This window comes from Engystomops pustulosus, chromosome 2 (assembly GCF_040894005.1).
Source record: "Engystomops pustulosus chromosome 2, aEngPut4.maternal, whole genome shotgun sequence".
Lineage (NCBI taxonomy): Eukaryota > Metazoa > Chordata > Amphibia > Anura > Leptodactylidae > Engystomops > Engystomops pustulosus.
In genome coordinates this window covers 34,548,595-34,572,120 of record NC_092412.1, presented here as the reverse complement: position 1 = coordinate 34,572,120, position 23,526 = coordinate 34,548,595, and the positions used below count along the sequence as shown (strand labels likewise).

Sequence of the window (23,526 nt, the reverse complement as noted above, 5' to 3'; positions counted from 1 at the left end):
TATAGGTTGTATCGTCTAGACCGAGGGGTGATGTATTGTGGAAGCAGCTCAGGATTTACACATCTGCAGTGTATACATAGTATCCAGTATGTAGCCGGTGTGTTATGTTACTACTATTATTAGTAATATTATTACTGTTCTGTTTCCACAGCCGCAGCCTCTTTGTGTCTGGAGTAGCCGGAGTCTGATGCCCTCACCCTTCTCTAGCTCCTTGTAGTAGCTTTGCCCTTCCTCCTCCTCCTCTGCAGCTTGTCTCCCTCCCCTCTTCCCAGTGGCTGTGAGGATCCCCCCTCCTTCTCCCTGTGTCCGCCAGCTCCTATGCCCCCCTCTGCTATTATTATCTGGGGCTGGGCATCCCTTGCTGTGTCTGTGCCCGGGGGGATTCATACTACTCCACACACTGCGTCTGCAGGTAAGAGTAACTTTGCATGTCTGCAACCTGCAGAGCCCCTGTCTCCCTGCGGGGCTCTGCTCACAGCTTGGCCTCTCCTTGCTCTTTCCCTGTGCTCCACATCGCCATCTTGTCTGCCAATGCAGAGCTCCGCTGTGTAAATTGGGATCATGTCGCTGATCTACGTGCGGATGTAGCAGAGCCGAATGTGTCTTTTAACTCTTTTGCAGCTGCATTGGTGACTCTCTGAGCTGCGGCGATGGAGTCGGTTTTACTTGCAGTCGTAACTTGAGAGAACATATTGGGGTATTACACTGGATTGTAGCTTATGGTGGGGGTTGGATTTCAGGACAATGACACATTCATTACTTTGGGTATTAAACCTACTCAGTGTTTGCTCACACCTGTCCCTCATAATGCCGCCTGCACTGTCCTATAGTAACTACCTGTAGTAGATACTATGCACATTTACATTTACATTGCTTTTGCTTCCCTTACTACATCACTAGGACTGCAGTGGATGCGGATACTCGCTCCTGCTCCGCATCCATCCACCTGCTTATTCTGACTTGTTGGTTATTCCTACGTCTGCAGGAAGGAACGATGTATCAGTAGTACTTAAGAGTGTTGTGTGCACCTTATATTTTTTTACACTTTATTACACTTCTATATTTTATTACACCGTCATATTTATTTTTGCACTTACCACCCTAATACGGAGCACAATGGCCCTAACATAAAGCACAATGGCCCTAATACGGAGCACAATGGCCCTAATACGGAGCACAATGAAGACACACACAGTCCCTGGATTACTTACAAGATAGGTTACTTGGGTGTGTACTTACGTTGAATTTGTATGTAAGTCAGAACTGTATGTTTTATAATTGTAGATCCAGACAAAATTTATTTTTGTCCCAGTGACAATTGGATTTTCAAAATTTTGGGCTGTAATGTGACCAAGGATTATGAATAATGCTTCATTACAGACATCTGCAGCCTGGGACTATAGTAACATCCAGAGAGCTTCACCACAGGTCACAGTGGGCAGAGGGGTCCGTCTGTAACTAGGAGCCGTCTGCAAGTCAGGTGTCCTTAAGTAGGGGACCTCCTGTACTAATATCTAACTAGGTAGGGCCTGAGTACTTCCTACATGTCATAGTGTGGACATTCATTCAAATTTATCGTAATTGGAACCAATCACTTTCATAATAATTATAAAGATGAGTTAAATATTATTAGTGATTGTTATAGTTGTTGCAGTCTATTAATATTTGCTATTTATGTAAATGAGCAAATTGATCAATGGGAAGTTTACAATAGGTCAGAGGGAAGTGGTAACAACTCCGGGGTCTAACCTCATTGTTCATGTAGTTTATTCCCCTTTCCTTTATACTATAAATATATTGGAATTCATCATCATTTTCCAATATATCATAATCAGATCTGATCCACTTTCAGCAAATAATTGATATTGTTTGTGTGTTGAAAAGTCACACAATTTTCTAATATACTTTCTGTATCGATTCCTCATGGTTTTCTAGATCTCTGCTTGCTGTCGTTCTATAGGAAACTTAGTTCCCTACATTTGGCAGGGCTGTATTAAAGTCCTCCCCTTCTGGGACAACTATTATCTCTAAAGTATTCCCAGGAGCCCCAGCGCTTACAACTGAAAATTTGGATTGGAAAATTGGATTATAATATAGGTGGCTTGGGGGGTAGCCCGGGGCCCAAGCCTTGTAGGGGGCCACCCAAACCACCCACCAAATTTTATTCTGAGAAGGACCTTCACCCATGAAATCCTTGTACATCTGTTCCTGCTCTCAATACACATGTACACAAGAGGCATTTCAGGACCTTTGAAGGTCCTCCAAAGATCCTGAAACCACAGATTGAAAGCAGAAGGAAGGGACGTATCCTCCATTCCCCAAGAAGCTGATTCTAGAACCATATATAGAAGGTGATTTCCAGACTTGCAGGAGCTATAACACTTATACAGCCCGGGCCCATGGTAGTCTTAATCCGCCCCCTGGCACCTTATCCCTTCATGCCACACTATGGGGTTCAATAAACCCTAGTGGCTACAACTCCTCCTAGCTGCAAAAGCAATTATCCCCTCCCTTTGGAGATCCCCTACCGCCCCCTCTCCTCCCCAAATTTTGTAGACTTAAGAGATCTGCGCGTTTCAGAAACATAACCTTCCAAAATACCACAAAATCTCTTCCCCCTGGTTGGAAATGCTCAAAGCACAAAGTCCCCAGCCTCACTATATTCCTCATTATTTACTGACAGTTTGTCCTCTACTTCCCAATCCCCTTCGACTCATCAACAACCCTCCCCTCATCTGCAGGCCCCATGCCTTTCTCCACTCGCTGGTTATCTGGTAATGTCATCCAGATTGTGGATTCCTTCAGAATGTGGCTATCATATCCCTGGTCATGTGATGTCACACAGGTGCACGGCTCGTTATTTCCCTGGTCATGTGATGTCACACAGGTGCACAGCTCGTTATTTCCCTGGTCATGTTATGTCACACAGGTGCACGGCTCGTTATTTCCCTGGTCATGTGATGTCACACAGGTGCACGGCTCGTTATTTCCCTGGTCATGTGAGGTCACACAGGTGCACGGCTCGTTATTTCCCTGGTCATGTGATGTCACACAGGTGCATAGCTCGTTATATCCCTGGTCATGTGATGTCACACAGGTGCATAGCTTGTTATATCCCTGTTCGTGTAATGTCACACAGGTGCATGGCTCGTTATATCCCTGGTCATATGAGGTCACACAGGTGCATGGCCCATCATATCCCTGGTCATGTGATGTCACACAGGTGTATGGCTCATTATATCCCCCATCATGTTGTGTCACACAGGTGCACAGCTCGTTATATCCCTGGTCATGTGATGTTGCACAGGTGCATGGCTCGTTATATATACCTGGTCATGTAATGTCACACAGGTGCACGGCTCGTTATTTCCCTGGTCATGTGATGTCACACAGGTGCATAGCTCGTTATATCCCTGGTCATGTGATGTCACACTGGTCCATGGCTTGTTATATCCCTGGTCATGTGATGTCACACAGGTGCACGTCTCATTATATCCCTGGTCATGGGAGGTCACACAGGTGCATGGCTCGTTATATCCCTGGTCATGTGATGTCACACAGGTGCACGGCTTGTTATATCCCTGGTCATGTGATGTCACACAGGTGCACGGCTCATTTTATCCCTGGTCATGTGATCTCACACAGGTGCACTGCTCATCAAATCCCTGGTCATGTGATGTCACATAAGTGCACGGCTCGTTATATATCCCTGGTCATGTGATGTCACACAGATTTCTATCCACAGGAAGTAAACAATGAAGCTTCCTATATAGGATGATAGCAAAAGCGAGATCTAGAAAACCCTGAGGAATTGATACAGAAAGTATATTGGAAAATTCTATAATGTTTTCTTACAGAAACAATATCTAATATTTGCAGAAAGTGGACAACCCCTTTAAAGCAACCGACCAGTGCCCCAGATCTTGTGGCCGAAGCCCGGATCTCCCTGGGTCAGCAGGACATCCGCCCCACTGCCCGGGCATCCTCCCCTCTCTCATCACAACACGGATCATGATGAGAACATGTGCAATACTTCCCCCTGCAGGTACTAGCTTTGGGAGAAGTTAGAATAAGACTCCTGGAGGCTGAAGGACCTGTGATGATGTCATGATCACATGACCGGCAGGGGAAGTAATGCACACACAGAGCTGCATCTGAGGTGAGGGAGGAACATAACAGCAGCTAAAGAGAGGGGAGAACTGTGTGAGGATATTACTGGGGGCTGTGTGGTGTACATTACTGGGGGGCTGTGTGGGGGACATTACTGGTGGCTGTGTAGTGTACATTACTGGGGGGCTGTGTGGCCACAACACTTACTGGGGGAGGTGTGGGCACATTACTTACTGGGGGTTGCTGTATGGGAGAGACTACTGGGGTAACTGTGGGCACATTACTTACTGGGAGGCTGTGTGGGCACATTACTTACTGGGGGCTGTGTGGGCACATTACTTACTGGGGGCTGTGTGGGCACATTACTTATTGGGAGGCTGTGTGGGCACATTACTTACTGGGGGGGGGCTGTGTGAGGACATTACTTACTGGGGGGCTGTGTGTGAGGCACATTACTTACTGGGGGGCTGTGTGGGCACATTACTTACTGGCGGGCTGTGTGGGCACATTACTTACTGGGGGGCTGTGTGGGCACATTACTTACTGGGGGGCTGTGTGGGCACATTACTTACTGGGGGGGCTGTGTGAGGACATTACTTACTGGGGGGCTGTGTGTGAGGCACATTACTTACTGGGGGGCTGTGTGTGAGGCACATTACTTACTGGGGGGCTGTGTGGGCACATTACTTACTGGCGGGCTGTGTGGGCACATTACTTACTGGCGGGCTGTGTGGGCACATTACTTACTGGGGGGCTGTGTGAGCACATTACTTACTTGTGGGCTGTGTGAGCACATTACTTACTGGGGGCTGTGTGGGCACATAACTTACTGGGGGGCTGTGTGGTGTATATTACTGGGGGGCTGTGTGGTGTACATTAATGGGGGGCTGTGTGGCCACAACACTTACTGGGGGAGGTGTGGGCACATTACTTACTGGGAGTTGCTGTGTGGGAGAGACTACTGGGTTACTTACTGGGAGGCTGTGTGGGCACATTACTTACTGGGGGCTGTGTGGGCACATTACTTACTGGGGGCTGTGTGGGCACATTACTTACTGGGGGCTGTGTGGGCACATTACTTACTGGCGGGCTGTGTGGGCACATTACTTACTTGGGGGCTGTGTGGGCACATTACTTACTGGGGGGGGGCTGTGTGGGAGAGACTACTGGGGGGCTGTGTGAGGACATTACTTACTGGGGGGCTGTGTGGACACATTACTTACTGGCGGGCTGTGTGGGCACATTACTTACTGGGGGGCTGTGTGAGCACATTACTTACTGGGGGGCTGTGTGAGCACATTACTTACTGGGGGGCTGTGTGAGCACATTACTTACTGGGGGGCTGTGTGGGCACATTACTTACTGATGGGGGCTATGTAGGCACATTACTTTTTTGGGGGGCTGTGTGGGAGAGATTACTGGGGGGGGGCTGTGTGGGCACATTACTTACTGGGGGGGGGCACATTACTTACTGGGGGGGCTGTGTGGGCACATTACTTACTGGGGGGCTGTGTGGGCACATTACTTACTGGGGGCTGTGTTAGGCCATTACTTACTGGGGGGGGGGCTGTGTGGGCACATTAATTACTGGGGGTCTGTGTGGGACACATTACTTACTAGGGGGCTGTGTGGGCACATTACGCACTAGGGGCTGTGTGGGCACATTACGTACTAGGGGCTGTGTGGGCACATTACTTACTGGGGGGGGGGGCTGTGTGGGCACATTACTTATTGGGGATTGCTGTGTGGGAGAGACTACTGGGGGGCTGTGTGAGGACATTACTTGCTGATGGGTGCTGTGTGGGCACATTGCTTATTGGGGGGCTGTGTGGGCACATTACTTACTGGGGGTCTGTGTGTGACACATTACTTACTGGGGGTCTGTGTGTGACACATTACTTACTGGGGGTCTGTGTGGGCACATTACTTACTGGGGGGCTGTGTGGGGGGGCATTACTTACTGGGGGCTGTGTGTGAGGCACATTACTTACTGGGGGGCTGTGTGAGCACATTACTTACTGGGGGGGCTGTGTGAGCACATTACTTACTGGGGGGCTGTGTGAGCACATTACTTACTGGGGGCTGTGTGGGCACATTACTTACTGATGGGGGCTATGTAGGCACATTACTTTTTTGGGGGGCTGTGTGGGAGAGATTACTGGGGGGGGGCTGTGTGGGCACATTACTTACTGGGGGGGGGCACATTACTTACTGGGGGGGGCACATTACTTACTGGGGGGCTGTGTGGGCACATTACTTACTGGGGGGCTGTGTGGGCACATTACTTACTGGGGGCTGTGTGGGCACATTACTTACTGGGGGGCTGTGTTAGGACATTACTTACTGGGGGGGGGCTGTGTGGGCACATTAATTACTGGGGGTCTGTGTGGGACACATTACTTACTAGGGGGCTGTGTGGGCACATTACGCACTAGGGGCTGTGTGGGCACATTACTTACTGGGGGGGGGGGCTGTGCGGGCACATTACTTATTGGGGATTGCTGTGTGGGAGAGACTACTGGGGGGCTGTGTGAGGACATTACTTGCTGATGGGTGCTGTGTGGGCACATTGCTTATTGGGGGGCTGTGTGGGCACATTACTTACTGGGGGTCTGTGTGGGCACATTACTTACTGAGGGGGCTTTGTGGGCACATTACTTACTCGGGGGGGCTGTGTGGGCACTTTACTTACTGGGGGTCTGTGTGGGGCACATACCTTATTGGGGGACTGTGTGAGAGAGATTACGGGGGGGGGGGGGGCTTGCGGGCACATTACTTACTGGGGGTCTGTGTGGGGCACATACCTTATTGGGGGGCTGTGTGGGAGAGATTACTGGGGGGGGGCTGTGCGGGCACATTACTTACTGGGGGGGGCTGTGTGGGCACATTACTTATTGGGGGGCTGCGTGGGAGAGATTACTCGGAGGGCTATGTGGGAGAGATTACTGGGGGGGGGGGCTTTTGGGCACATTACTTACTGGGGGGCTATGAGGGCATCTTACTTAATGGGGGTCTGTGTGGGAACATTACTTACTGGGGGGGCTGTTTCGGGGGCATTACCGGGGGGCTTTATGGGGGATTTTACTGGGGGAATGTGTGGGGGACATTACTGGGGGTAGCTGTGTGGGGCACATTACTGGGGGAATGTGTGGGGCACATGTCTTGTGGCGCGTTCACACATGACACTATGACAGGCCTAGGTTTGATCTTATTTGTTTTCCAGTGAAACACACGTTATCGGTAACGATCTCCTGGTTTAGTGTAGCTTTACAGTATTTGGGGGAGATTGTTAGGGGCAGCAGCAGGATAACGCTGTCAGGGAACCAAGATGTAGGGACAATGAGGAACATAAGACGCGGTGATGCCTAATGGAGAAGATGGAGGACGCGTCACATACAGGCGCTGCATGTAACGTGTAGGGATTTCTCCTGTGGTTTCTGTAGCTGTATATACCCTCAATAAATGTGAGGGCGTTATGTACAGGAGGGGCCATTACCTAAAGTGCGATACACATGCATTGGTGCCCGTGCCCCGGATCTTTTACCACCCCAGCAATGCCCCTGCCTTCTATATATTCACAGCAAAGCTGTGAGCAGTGACTGCAGTTTGCCTACAGAGTCTATGGGGAGTCTGAGATAGTCTGAGACACGCCACTCTGTCTCATCATTGGTTCAGACTCCTGCTCTGTTCCTTCCCTTGCAGCTCTACTTCCTACCTACCCTGTAACACTCTCATATATTGCTCCAGGACTTTCAGTCTTTGACACATATATATATACACACTTATAAGAGGCTACTCATTGACCAAAGTGGTCATGTGACTCCCCCTAGAACAGTGATGGCGAACCATTTGGAGACAGAGCGCCCAAACTACAGCCAAAATCCACTTATTTACCATGAAGTGCCAACATGACATTTTAAGCTCTAGCATTTTAAGCAGTAACTTATTGCTGCCAGTCCTTCCACATCTTTCAATCATATCGCCCCCCTGAGGCCACCAATACAGTTGAAAGAAGGGCAAATTCAGACTCTTGTTGTAGCTTCTCTCCAGGGTCTCTCTGTTCAGGAAGAATGGTGGGTCCTGAATGAGAACCTCTAAACATATTGCAGTTCTGTCCACACCTTCTCACTTTTCCCCCAGTTCCAAACAGTCAATGAAGTGTCGCTTTATTTGGTGAACTCCATCCTGGAGTGATGGTCTGAGTGCCCACAGAAAGGGCTCTCAGTGCCACCTCTGGCACCCGTGCCATAGGTTCGCCACCACTGCCCTATACCATCCCACCAAAGAGAGGAAGTACCAGAATGCCTATACTGACTGTATACATCCATAGCTCCCCCTAGTGTTACAAGCAGGCAGCTTAAAATTGTAAGATTCCAATGGTGAGAGATGGGCTGGCAAAGTACTAGAGAGCCACCATTCACTGACAGCAAGCAAAACATTAAATGTATAAGTGATATCACTTTTCAATTATATAGCAATAATACAGCCAAGAATGACCCCCCCCCCTGAAATGGAAAACCTACTTAAAATGATAAAAATATTTAACACAGTATAGTGATGCATAAAGTAGAGAGTTTAGCTAAAATCAAGGGAAACAATCCATTATGAGACTCCTGATCTCTCCCAGGGAAGACATTACCGCTAGGAACAGGCAGACGCTCTGCAGAAAAGTCATAATAATAGAGGGAAGACAGTTTTAACAAGTGAGGCCCAGAATAGTTATAGCGGGGTGTATTCTCAGCGTTCAGACAGCCTCAGCTATTTTTGGAACTTCTGTACAAGTGAAAGGAGAGACTGCTAAATTCAAGACCCTCTGCCATTCACTTACAGCTGGAAACAGTGAACAGTTCTAGTGCTTGAGGGGGGTCCCTGAAATCCATCTGGAATATCCTATGCATATAGGAGGAGTTGAGGGGATCCATCTAAGTGTCCTATATACAGGTAGCATGTTATAGAGCAGGAGAAGCTGAGGGGATTGTACATAGTGTCCTATCAGCAGGCAGCATGTTATAGAGCAGGATGAACTGAGGGAACTGTACATAGTATCCTGCCTGCAGGAAGCCTGTTGTAGAGCAGGAGAAGCTGAAGGGATTGTACAAAGTGTCCTATCTGCAGGCAGCATGTTATAGAGCAGGATAAGCTAAGGGGATTGTACATAGGCTCCTACCTGCAGGGATTATGTTATAGAGCATGAGGAACTGAGGGGATTGTACATAGTATCCTACCTGCAGGGAGCATATTATAGAGCAGGAGGAGCTGAGCAGATTGTACATAGTAGCCTGCCTGCAAGAAGCATGTTATAAAGCAGGAGGAGCTGAGGGGATTGTACATATTATCCTACCTGAAAGGAGCATTTTATAGAGCAGGAGGAACTGAGGGGATTGTACATAGTATCCTATCTGCAGGCAGCATGTTATAGAGCAGGAGGAACTGACGGGATTGTACACAGTGTCCTAGGTGCAGACAGCATATTATAGAGCAGGAGGAACTGACGGGATTGTACATGGTATCCTACTTGCAGGGAGCATGTTATAAAGCAGGAGAAGCTTAAGGGATTGTACAAAGTGTCCTATCTGCAGGGAGCATGTTATGGAGCAGGAGAAGCTAAGGGGATTGTACATAGGCTCCTACTTGCAGGGATTATGTTATAGAGCAGGAGGAGCTGCAGGGATTGTACATAGTGTCCTACCTGCAGGGAGCATGTTATAAAGCAGGAGAAGCTAAGGGTATTGTACATAGTGTCCTATCTGCAGGGAACATGTTACGGAGGAGGAGGAGCTAAGCAGATTGTACATTGTATCCTATCTACAGGTAGCATGTTATAGAGCAGGAGGAGCTCAGGTCAAGTGACCTAGCAGTATTATAATGATCCGTCAGGAGTCATGTGTGTGTTATTAGTACCAGGTAATGGGATCTGAATCAATGTCCGTAATAAAGAAGATAAAATAATAATAATAATTCTTTATTTATATAGTGCCCACAGATTACGCAGCGCTGCACAAATCGCTGCCGATTTGGTCCTTTTGTGTTTGACAAGTAGTCTTCATTAACAGCCCCCATACACGGTCATTGTTGTTGAGATAAAATGCTATTTTTACTTCCTTTTGGGGATAAGCACTAAAACAGTTATGAAGACTTGAGATAATCAGTCAGCAAGTGCAAGAAGGGAGGGTCCAATTTTCCTCATTTGCATACAATACTACTATTGCTTTGGGTCCCTTCTGAACTCGCTGAGAATTCACCTCTTGAAGGGTGACTGACAATTTTATTTTTTGCCTATGTGATGGTTGTCCTGTAGGTAAGTCAGGACCCGCCCCCAATGCACTTAACAGCTAATTTACATATCCATAAAAAGATGATTTTCGTTGCTTTGCTCCATTGTACAACTGTTGGTTTGTATCTAAAAAAACTTTCGATTACTAATCATTACCTACCGCTTATGTTTCTGTTACAGTTTTTTCCGAATTCTTTATAAAACGCCACCCGTCAATCATTAAACCTGGCCAAATTCAGCAGAAAGAAGCAGTTACCGCAGATCTTTCCGCCTCGGACTCATCTCGGCGTTTCTGCCGATGTGAAGAAAATGACGTTACAGCCGTCTATGATGAAACAGTTAAAAAGAAAGAGAAAAAGTAATTTCAGTGTCCAAGAAACGCAGACGTTACTGACGGAAATCAAGAAGAGAAGAGACGTCATCTTCTCCAAGCAGCTCAACACCACCATCAACGAGATGAAGCGCAAAGCCTGGGAGGAAATCGCCGAATGCGTCAACGCGCTCGGGGAGGGCGAGCAGAGGACGGGGACCGAGGTGAAACGCAGATATCTGGACTGGAGGTCCCTCATCAAGAGGAAAAGTCTCAATTCAGAACTTAAGATTGGAAATTCTGGAATGCACCTCCCGTTATCCGATCTGGACTCTATCATTGATGACTCGGATGACAAGCCCAGCGGGTTAGGGAATGACAATAGTTTGGAGTGGAAAAGTGTACCGGATGTCCGCGACGCCAATGAGTCCATGACCGAAATCAAAGTGGAAGAGGAAGAAGAACCCCAGAGCTTTGAAGTAAGAATAATGTTACATTGATGCTAATAGACTGATGAGTGTACAGTCAGAGTTCGAGACTAAAAGAAGACCTGATCATTCTACCATCAAAGTCAAGCATGATAAACCTAGGGGCACCGTGACTATGGTAATCTTCATATATTTATCATCCATGGCCTCCTTTTTTCTAAAATCAACTTTTAAAATTATGCTAATGAGTCAGAAGGGCGTTACCAGAGCCCCTCTGTGCTGCAGCTTCACAAACTGTCTCAGTCTCCCCCTCTGATCCATCAACACTTCAACCCGTCCCTCTGCCTGATGTAATCTCATTGCAGCAGAGGAAGTTTTATCATACAGTGGGAAGGGGGAAGTGCTGTGGGGTGAGGGGGAGATGTGCTCCTGCACAGTGTAACAGCCAGTAAAGCTACAACCCTGAGGGGCTCTGCTAATAACCCCAAAGCCATTCTGTCTCATTAGGATAATCATAAAAAGTTGCTTTTCAAAGGAAGGAGGCCATGGATCACAAATATAAGAAGATTACCACAGTCACTGTGGCTGGATCTATGAGTGAGTGTCCCTGGTTTATCATGATGGATTTTGCTGGTAGATTTTCCTTAAAGGAAACCTGTAAGCAGATTTTACCCCATTCAGATTCCGATTGGAAATAATAATATTAATAAGAATTTATTATCCCAAAGGAAATAGAAGTCCCTTTATAAGTTTAATATTGTCTATTTAACTTGTATAATGCAGAAAATGAACAAATGAACAATTTTTTGGACTATACTACACACTTTTTGAAAAAAATAAACTTTCTTATGGTATGAAAGTCAGGAGGAACCATCACTATCAGACCCTGACCGCTGTCTTGGAGTTTGGGCAAAATGCTGACAATTAGTAGTGCTCAGAGTGTTCATGTGAGTGAATGTATGTAGCAGACTTGAGTGAGTGAATGTAGCAAGAGGTGTGTGAATGAATGTATGTGAGTGTATGGAGGAAACAGAGTGGTCTGTGAATGATTGGATGAAGCAGAGCTATGGGTAAGTGTATGGATGTAGCAGCGCTGTGTGTAAGTGAATAGATGTAGCAGATCTATCTGAGTGTATGGATGAAACAGAGCTGTGTAAGTGAATTGATGTAGCAGAGTTGTGTGTGAGTGAATGGATGTAGCAGGGCTGTGTGCAAATGGATGTAGCAGGGCTGTGTGCAAATGGATGTAGTAGGGCTGTGTGCAAATGGATGTAGCAGGGCTGTGTGCAAATGGATGTAGCAGGGCTGTGTGCAAATAGATGTAGCAGAGCTGTGTAAGTGCATGGATGCATCAAAGCTGTGTGTCTGAATGGATGTAGGAGAGCTGTGTGAGTGAATGGATGTAGCAGAGCTGTGTGTGTGTGAATGGAGGCAGTAGAGTTGTGTGTGAAGGAATGGATATAGCATAGCTGTGTGTGAGTGAATGGATGTAGCAGTACTGTGTGTTCTGGGCTTATGTTTGACCAACATCAAATATATTTTTCCAATTTTTATTTTTTACTATCGATGACTAAATCTTGGGGTGCGTCTTATAGTCCGAAAAATTAGCTTCCTATGTCTGTCATTGCCAAAAACCAGGTACTTGCAGATGAGATAACTTTAGTATGAATGTAAAATTCCCTTATCGTATGGTCACTGAACGTCCTGATGGGTTCTTTTCAATCTGTAGACCAACATGTTTTATAATATGTAACGGATAAGTTTTGTCAAACCTTCCCCCATGACACCATCCATCCATTCCACTTGTGGAGTAAAATCTGGACCTTTTGAGTCCTTCATTACATCAAACTTCCACTGCTCTATCTCTTCTGGCTACAGTAAGTAAAGCACCGCAGCTCCGAGACACCAGACCCTTGGGCCTGTAGGGAAAGAGGGAAGAAGAAGGAAGTTTGGCCACAAATTTTATCACATGTCAGTGACTTACAACATGCACATATCAGGGACAATGCTCTACACAATATAACAGTCCTAACCAATGGAATGGTGGTAAAAACTCTCTACCCAACATTGTCCCTTTTTATTTGTATGAGAAGTCCAATGACAACGTTGACCTATTGGGTAGATACATCCAAATCTGTTTCACTTACCTTGAATAGATCTTACTGAGGGACAGGAAAATTCTATTGACCTCTTCTGACATTACAGGGTCCTAGCTGGAAAAAGAGAATGTCACATCCTTGCTTTGGAATCCAGTTCAACTCCCGTCAGAATAGAATTGTGTATAATCAGACGCCTAGTGAAGAGAAGGTATGTGACCCCTTAATGTTAGAGAGATCAATGCCATGATAACATGACACTAACCGTGGACTGTGCTTCTACATAACCATTGTGTAAGAGATGGAACATATATACAGCCATGAGCAGACTCTTACCAGCTATGTTATTGTGGGGAAATTATGTGCATTTAACCCCTTACATCAGCAGTCCCCAACCACCGGGCCACGGACAAAGGGGCCATGGTGCACCCGATTCCGGGACGTGAAAAAAAATATATATACTTACCTCCAGCTTCTTCTCCCTGCAGCTCTTTCTTCTTCTCTTTGCAGCTTCTTGGCAAAGCGGGCAGAAGCACATCTATGCACCCTGCCGGCACACACACGCTATGATGTGGCGGTGTCATGTGTGTGCACTTTGCCAAGAAGTCGCAAAGAGAAGACGACGAAGCGGCAGGGAGAAGAAGCCGGTGGTAAATATAGAGTTTTTTTAAGGGGTGTTCCTCTGGACATTATGTTAATTGGGGGGGAGCTCTAGTGTGGATATTTCATTAAAGGGGGGGACTTTGCTGAGGACATTTCTTTAATAATAGTTGGGGGTGCTCTGCCATGATTTCATTAAAGGGACGCTCTGCTGTGGACATTTTATTAAAGGGGGACTGTACTGTGGACATGTCATTTTATTAGTGAGGGGAGGCTTCTGGACACTTCATTAATGATGTGTGGCAGCTGCAGACATTTTATTAAAGAGTAGTGGTGGCATTTCCCACCTTAGGCTTGTACTCAAATCAATACATTTTCCCATTTTTTTGGTAAAATTTGGTGCCTCAACTTATACTCATGTACAGTATGTATGTTTTTTTTCCTCATAGTGAAAACGCCAAAGACCAGGAGGACATTATTGATTTTATACAGTGTCCTATATCCAGACAGAACATTATAAAGCAGGAGGAGCTGAGCAGATTTTACACAGTGTCATATCTCTAGGCAGCATGTTATAGAGCAGGTGGAGCTGAGCAGATTGCACATAGTATTGTATCTACACGACAAATGTTATAGAATAGGAGGAGCTGAGCAGATTGTACATAGCGTCCTATCTCCAGGCAGAACGTTAAAGAGCAGGAGGGGTGGAGATTGTACATAGTGTCCTATCTGCAGGGAGCATGTTATAGAGCAGGAGGAGCTGAGGAGAATGTACATAGTGTCCTATCTGCAGGGAGCATGTTATAGAGCAGGAGGAGCTGAGGAGAATGTACATAGTGTTGCGGAGCAGGAGGAGGTAAGAATATTATATATATAGTATCCTATCTGCAGGCAGCATGTTATAGAGCAGGAGGAGCTGAGCAGATTGTACATAGTGTCCTATCTGCAAGCAGCATGTTATAGAGCAGGAGGAGCTGAGCAGATTGTACATAGTGTCCTATCTGCAGGCAGCATGTTATACAGCAGGAGGAGCTGAGCAGATTGTACATAGTGTCCTATCTGCAAGCAGCATGTTATAGAGCAGGAGGAGCTGAGCAGATTGTACATAGTGTCCTATCTGCAGGCAGCATGTTATAGAGCACAGCAGATGACATGTTGTGAATTTATTTATATATATGCAAATACGTTTGTCTTCACAATTTACATCTTCACGTTTCCTGTATTCTGCTACAACTTAAATTGGTGTCAATCATGGATTAGGCCCACCCACCCACTACAGAGCCATATATCAATCTGCTCAGCTCAGTTTGCTGTAATATGTACCATTTTAAGATTAACCATGTAATGGGTTCCCTTGAATGTTAATTTAGATTTGAACTATACATAATTTTAAAAAATGTAATTTGACTTATTCCCAAAAAACTATATATATATAAGGAAAATAACTCTGTCAGTCCTGTAACATCTTCCCTAATAGTGTATATGGAGCCTCTATCTCCGCCTCCTCTCTGCCCGGCAGGGGGTGTTTCTCTCTGGGAGGATATTCAGAGAAAGCAGCAGGAAATTTTAGAAAAAGCAAATGAAATAAATGCTGGAACGTCAGAGAGAAGCAGCAGAAGTGATTCTTCATTTGTCATTTCTTTCCATTTTTAGCCAAGATAGGAAGTGAGGATTTTTTTTTGTCAGTGTAATAAGAGATGCAGAATTAGATGTAGGGTAAGAAAATATTTTATATATCTGACTGGGATTTGACACTAAAATATTGATAACCTCTTTTTATAAACAGGTCAAGGTGCAACTCTCAAAAACCACCAGTCATCGGAGGCAGCGGTGCTCCGGTGCTCTGTGACACCATGGTGATCGGCTACATGATTAGCTACATGATTATACAAAAGGGACTGAGCTGCAATACCAGGAACCACCACTATAGAATGTTTGGCACTGTTCTCGGTCTGGAATGAAGAGACTGTACAAATACTAAGGTCTCCTCCAACAGCCAGGTGTCAGAGCCCAATTAATCTGATATTTGTGACCCTTGTTAAGGCTAATAGGCAAGCATTGTGCTTCAATATACCTCAGCCAGTCCAGTGGTCACAATATAGAATCCACAACCATCATTCCGTTTATACAAGTGCATTAAACGGCTAAAGAGGAGATTTGCCTAATTACATTGTTGTCAACATTGCGTTTACAAAACTAAGGTTAACAATTTGTTAATGCATGCGTTAATGCACTGTTAACACGTGCGTTTGCTAACACATGCGTTAAATGCAAACAAAACGCAACATATGGCTAAATCCACACTATACGTGTCAAGTGTCACACACAGATCTATGGAGGTCTCTGCTGAAAGGATTCATGAGTAGATATGAGTATATCCAATGTTTCCATTCAGGTTCAGGGTTCAGTTTCGACCTGTGTGACCCGAAGGGAAACATCAGGTCTGCTCTTCTCTATTCATGAGGAATAGGAATTAATCTGGATTGATCAGTCATATTCCCTGTGTATTATTCCCTAGAGTGTAAGTTTTATTGCTGCATAGGCAATAGACGGTACCACATGGTGGTGCACTTCATGCCAGTCACTCCATGGGGGGAATTCTTTTAGATTAGCACATAGAACGCCTTAAAATTCAACCCCCCATCCCCCACTGGTGGTCCGGCGCTGTGTATTTACTAAGAGGATCTGGACCGACACCACCCCCCACTCATGGTTCTTTCCATTCCAACCCCAAAAGATCCTCATTCTCATTTTTTACATATTCTTCAGAGGTAATAAAAAAAAGTATAATTTCTGGTCAACTACATGGAAAGAAGATCCTCTCGAGCAATTCGGCTTCCTCATTTAGAGAACCACACTACATTGTGATGAAGTAAATGACCGTAGTAAAGTGATGGCAGATTCACCAGGACAGCAGGATGCTGGCAGTGTACTTAATTCGTAAAATTAGGGCCTCCTTTATCCCCCAAAAATGTTTTTAAAATATCCAAATTACCTGAAAATGATACTGGGGCCGTACCATAGCCCCTGTGTGTTATAGCCATGGCTATCACATTCCCCCCTGGCAAGGGCGGATTAAGACTGCCATGGGCCCTGGGCCTTATGAAAATTATAGCCCCTACAAGTCTGGAAGTCACTCCCTACATATGATAGTTGAATCAAGCTTCTTGTAGAATAGAGGATGAGTCCCTACTGCTGCTTTCAATCTGCGGTTTCAGGTTCTTTGAAGGACATGAAATGGTTCTTGTGTATTTACATGTGTATTGAGAGCAGGAACAGATGTACAAGGATTTCATGGGTGAAGGTCCTTTCTCAGTATAAAATTTGGTGGGTGGTTTGGGTGGCCATGGGTCCCATAAAAGGCTTGGGCCCTGGGCTACCATCCAAACATCTCATATTCTTTATATAATCCATTACTTGCCTGTTCACAATATACATTAAAGCTGATGGCATGGGCCCAGGCATGTGCAGTGTCTCCTGTCTTGCAGTAGCTATAGTACGTCCCTGGTAGCACTTGAAGGTAATTTGCATATTTTTTTAAACAAAGGTGGTCCTAAATTTACAAGTGCCAGCATCCCTCTCAAAGAAGAAGATCACTGTGCATGATATATGGTGATACAGAAAATATAGCCATGATAAAGGGATAGTCATTTAAACATGGTGGTCTTTTCGAGAGTCTCTTTGATGAAGTGGACCTCATCTGTTTACTAACAGTTTCTTATTCCCCTTCCCCTTAGTTTGAAATGGAAGAAGATGAAATGTTATCCACCGTTCTGCCCGACTCTAGAGAAGAAAACGACCTTCCCGAGGAGTTTCCCAGAATCGAAGAGTTCGGCACCTTAAGTTCTATAGCTCGAATCCCCTATAAAGATTCCCACCTCCTCATAAATCTAGAGAAGCAGAAGCTAGAGATGGAAAGACAACGGTTAAGCATCGAAGCCGAGAGATTACAAGTAGAGAAAGAGAGATTACAAATCGAAAGAGAGCGGTTGCGGCACCTAGACATGGAGCACGAGAGACTGCAGCTTGAGAAAGAGCGTTTGCAGGTTGAACGAGAGAAGCTCCGCCTACAAGTCATGCACGCTGAGAAGGCCAACCTGGAGAGTGATTATGTGCCGGCAGAGAAGACTGTATCGCAACCCTTGGACATAGAAGCTGAAAAGTTAAAACTGGAAAGGGAACATCTTCAGCTCGAAAAGGAGAGGCTACAGCTCCTAAAGTTCGAGTCGGAGAAGCTTCACATAGAGAAGGAACGTCTTCAAGTCGAGAAGGAACGTCTACGGATTCAAAGAGAAGGCCATCTACAATAAAAGAGGGAACCACAATAGTACAATTACATTCGTTTTACAGTGACTCTGGTCCACCATTGTCTTTGTTGCTTTGTCTGTAGACTTTGGTCTATGTTCTGTCTACCAACAGGGCCTTATGTAGGTATGTTCCTCTGCTGCATTCGGCAGATAGGTCAGCGTGCAGCCAAATAATAGTGATCCTGTCTACATCTCGATGTGCCTGCCTAAATGGAAGTATGTGAGAATTTGTGCACTAGTCAAACCCATGCTAGGATTTAGTGCTCGTAGAACCCAAGACCTAGTTTTCAGGAGCCTATTATTTGTCATGCTCAACAGAGCTTTGCTTCTAACCTTATCCTGAACGTAAGAGCTTTTCTGTCCACCTTTACATGGACGAAAACCCACGGGTACAGATTACCGATAGAGGAGCATCAGGCCTTGATGTGGACATCACAAGAGAGAACATTATACATGGTCATCAGATGGCATCAATATCACTTGTGTTCTACTGTACAGTATTTTTATATTGGTATCACATATTTTTTAATGTTTATTTCAGGTTTTATCTATTGTTCTTTGGTGCTTTTGGAGGAAAAAATTAAATTAAAAAAACATCACGTTGAAAATGCAGCTTTATCAGTGCGGGGTAATCATCAGATCCTCCTGCTCTTTAACAAGCTGCTTTTAAGTTGCATTTTCAATGTGATGACTGTGATGACTACCATTTGATTTCATGCATTATGCACCAAACATACCTTTAGAATGCTGTAGCTACACTGATGCAGAAATATATCTTGTTTAATCTTAATCCCGGAGCTGAGTGGCTTTGCTCAAAAAACAATTATAACATTCAGGTTTTTGGGAAAGCTGGATTCCTTCAGCCTGTTAATAAACACATTCTAAGGAGCTTTCTGAACTGCCCAGACAGGACTAATCGACCTGAGCTGGATGACTCATACACAGCAGCTGGGGGATGGTGCATCAATTGATTACTTCTGCCTGTCAGGCACAACCCTGTTATTACATCATTCATAATGTGAGAGGAGAAGCTCTGCAACCAGGCACAAAAGCAAAACCACTCAGCATTGGGGTTAAACAAGATATGTTTCTGCAACAGTGTAGCTACAGCATTTTCGAGGTATGTTTGGTTCATAATACGTGAAATCAAATGGTAGATTTCCTTTAAGTAAATGTTTTTTAACCAGCAAAACTATCCCAGAAATATGACTGAGCTTCCAAAGCTGGTTGTACACTATTGTTGGATCTTGTTCTGTCTTGAAGTGTTTCCCAAAGTCTTCAATGTTTGACAAAAGATATTAGAGGAGTTTTCCGGAGGTTTAAAAACTTGGCAGCTTTCTTCCAAAAACAGCGCCACCCTAGACCATGATTTGTGCTGGAATTGCAACTCCATTCATCTCTATACCTCTAAGTTGCAATATCAGCACAATCTGGGGCTGTTTTTGGAGTAAAGCTGCCTTTAACTTTGAATATGTGGAATATTCTTCCTTTAAGAAACCTTTGAATTATTCTACTTTAAATTTTAAAGAACCACCCCTCCGCTTCACTAGAAAACTAAGTTTGACAACACATTAGGCATAAGTAAAATACTTGGTGCGTTACTTTCCTAGTGCCTCTTCTCCATCTGGTGTCCCCCAAAATGGCCACTATCTGTAAGTCACGGATACCCCACTCAATTGTCAGGGCAGCGGATGGGGGCGAGTCTATGACATACAGACAACTTTCCCTATGATAAGGAGCTATTTTAGGGGAATCCATATAATATAGATGAATAAACAGAGGGCACCTAGTATTCATGGCCAATATAAAGTCAAAGCACTGTAGTTAATTTTTCGGACTGGTTATGCTACAGTTTGGCAACATTCACACGGCCGTATGGGGGGCGTATATACAGCCGACGTATATATACGCAATATATATGTCCGCCATAGACGGCAATGGGCGTACAGTGTGGTACGGTGCCGCACCGTTCTATAACTGGGAGAAATTTAGGACATGTCCTATCTTTCCCCGGAATCGGCACCGTACGCCATATATCACTATGGAGAGGGGCGAGGGTGAGCAGCGCTCACTCCCTCCTCCTCTCCCCGGCGTGCTACGGTACAGCGGGCACCCATTGTGTGAATGTAGCCTTACTCAGTTTCTACACTGAATCCATTACACAATGTGTTTTTTTGGTTGCCTACTTCAAAAGTTCAATACTGAATAAAGGATCCATGGATATGGACATGGATATGGGGCATAGACATGACACTGAATCTTATTCGTATTAATAGACATTCTACAACCAAAACTGTGATTGTTCAAAACATGGTTCACGTTCTGATATCTATGTTTGGTAAAAAACTATATCATATTTCAACAGATGTCCAAAAAGGACGCCCTAAATCCGGTACACTGGATACACCTAACACCGTAATACTGGTAGTAGTGGGATTAGAAGCATTTTATAGCACTTACCCTATAATTTAATAATGTGATGGATCCCATAGAAGACGACTTATTTATTGTTGTGTCACACTTTGTGCCCATTACAATCATTGAAGGGGTTTTCCAGTTTTAATATTTTTTAAAATGTGAGTAGAGATGAGCAGACCTGATGGTTGGGTTTGATGTTTGTGTTCGGCCAGTTGACGCAGACATATTGCCGGATGGGTGGCCGCACAGCCAATCCGACAAATTGACACCCCTAGCAACTAGCCATGGCTATGATTGGCCAGAGGGACACCCGCAATATGTCTGAGTCAGGCAGCCAAACCCAAACCCAACTATTGGGTTCGCTCATCTCTACATGTGAGGAAGTTTTCTAAGAATGTAAAACAACCTAAGAGATACAGAATATTTCTAAGCCATTACATGACTGGTTCCCCAAATAAAAGCCCACAGTAGAGAAAATAAGCAATTACTTCTACATGTCCATGGGCTGTGCAGAAGAAGTTGTCAAGATATTGTCCTCCAGTGATTTTAAAAGGGGTGGGAACAACAGGAAGTCAGTGAGGTGCGAAAACAGCCAATAAGAGTGGAGTAGGAAGTGATGTCATAAAAATACATGGCCCCCGCTCCGATAATAATGTAGTAATTTTAGATATAGATGTTTTGTCATTAGGATCGGTCACCAGTGTGAGATTAGCCGTGTCTAACACTGATTAGCTGCTTCGGCCTCTCATTTTAAAATAATGGGAGATCAGCTGCAGTGACTCAAAATCAAGCCCAATAAACCAGGGACACTTTCTCATAGATCCAAGCACTGTGACTGTGGTTATCGTCTTATTTTTATTATCCATGGCCTCCTTCCTTCTAGAATTATACTAATGAGTTTTATAAAAACATTGTCTGCTTAACAGCTATTGACTATAGCCACACATGAAAGTCTTCCAGCTCATACCACTCCCTTATACATATCTATATCTCCGAAAAATCCTTCAGAGGGAAGTTCTAGGTATTCTGTAAAGCCCCACGGGAGATGGAGTGGAGCAGTTTGTAGGGTGGCAAAAAATGCCCCACCCGGTTACTTTGTCCTTACAGTCTTCCGTGAAAGAATGGCCTCCTCGGACCACGAGAAGTCCCTTGGCACATTGGGCATAGTCCTGGTTTGGAGGACAGAGCCGGCTTCATAACCCCCCCTGAAATTCTGACTCGTTGAAGGCTCCAAAGATCCAAAGTATCAAAGCAATGGACCCTTTAAGAATCTATAGTTTAGGATGTACCTTGTAAACTTGTATTTAAGAAATCGATTTAACATCAATGTTTTTAACTTCATGAACCAAGTCAGGGGGCAATTTTCTAAAATCTCAAAATGATGATAGAAAAATTGGAAAAACTGGAAAACCCCTTTAAGTAAATCCTTTGTGACGGGATATGTTCTAGCATTATGATTTCTTATAGAAATGTTGTAAACCTACAGGAACCTGTACGTAAAGTATTGGTGTGTGACTTCACCGAGCGGACGGCCTGACTATGAGTTTAGGTTTTAGAGTATTTTTGTTATGACGTTACGACTAATCGGGAAGCTAGATAGATTAGCTTTTGCGTTAGTGAATACCTTAACTGGCTAAAACCATATAAACCGTGTGCTTTGTATGTTGCTCAGTAGATCAGCATTTTAGCCGAAACTTTTGAGTACTGTTAAGTGTTTTGCATTGAGTAATAATAAGCTGTTTAGGGTGCGGTATTCCATGTGGTCAGTGCAATATACATATGGTATATATCTATATATGTCAATGAGAAACACTGAACCTTTCAAAATTGTGATATTGTAGGTATTCTACCTTTCCAAGCTGTGAATGTATCCTTATCTGTAGAATCACATGCAGAGAAGCCTATACAAGCTACTAACATGGAATGTCCTGTATCCATGTGCACATGTGCTGTCTGGAAATAAAGGGTTAAACCTCACACGACTGGACAGTACTGTCCGTGACTTTCAATCGAGACCAATAAAAGTATCATCCTCTTATGTGTCCGTCATATGTGTCTCAGTTTTTTTTTTTACTGCAATAACCAGAATGCTACAGGAGCTCAAAAATTGAAGGCTACTATTATAAAAAGATGTCATAGAGTGTCAGAGGTCGGTGAAAAGGCTCTAGCATGGAAGGATGTTACCAGGACTCTCGGGACAACAATGGAATATTTCCACTGCACAAGGCCTTGGTTCGGCCTCACCTGGAATATGCGGTTCTGTTCAGTTCTCTAGCACCTTTAATACCATAGACGTGGTGCATATGAGGGATAAATTGACCCATCTCAACTTACAGCCCACTATTCTTAACTGGATACTCGAATGCCTTACCGACAGGAGTCAATTCAAACAGCTGGGTAACAAGAGGTCAAACATTGTTGCTAGCAAATGAAGCCTACCCTACGGTACTGTTCTCTCAGCATTCCCCTTACCCTTTATACATCTGACTTAATCAAAAACTCGGAGCGATGCCACCTGCAAAAATTCTCCGACGATGCGGTTATAGATGGCTGCATGAAGGACCGTGATGGTGAACACTACAGGGACATCATCAACTCCTTTATGGAATGAAGTGAAAACAATAGACTCGTCCTAAACATTCTAAAAAAACAAGGAAATGATCATCGACCTACGAAGGAATAAAACAGCCTCAAGACTAGTCATCATCAAAGGCCAAACCATTGAAGAAGTCAGAACTTACTAGTACCTCGGTATCCTAATTCACTGGTGGTGAAAAAAGCTACATCAAGAGCTTAGTTCCTCAGGAAAGTCCTTCAACGTATACAACAAAATCCAGACAATGGTTTATGAGGACTCGATTTCGAGAGTGTTATTCTTTGCTGTAGGGGGAACCTGTCAAAACAAGGGATGAGAGCAAAAATTGCAAAAACTTATAAGAAGGGTCCAGGGCACAGTTGGCACACCGGCAGGTCGATTTGAAGA

At 44.7% G+C, this 23,526-nt stretch overlaps 1 protein-coding gene across 2 annotated transcripts; it reads left to right on the top strand.

Moving 5' to 3' along the window:
* Positions 1–213: 213 nt before the first annotated feature.
* Positions 214–22,592, top strand: MSANTD4 (Myb/SANT DNA binding domain containing 4 with coiled-coils). 2 transcript variants are annotated; one of them, XM_072134218.1, is made up of 4 exons: positions 221–412; positions 10,565–11,173; positions 13,328–13,429; positions 17,556–22,592. In XM_072134218.1, the coding sequence occupies exons 2-4, from the start codon at positions 10,694–10,696 to the stop codon at positions 18,126–18,128; spliced, it is 1,155 nt and encodes a 384-aa protein (XP_071990319.1). In that variant the 5' UTR covers positions 221–412; positions 10,565–10,693; the 3' UTR covers positions 18,129–22,592. The 2 variants fall into 2 exon arrangements, with proteins under 2 accessions (XP_071990320.1, XP_071990319.1); XM_072134219.1 differs by lacking the exon at positions 13,328–13,429 and having other exon boundaries at positions 214–412.
* Positions 22,593–23,526: the final 934 nt, after the last annotated feature.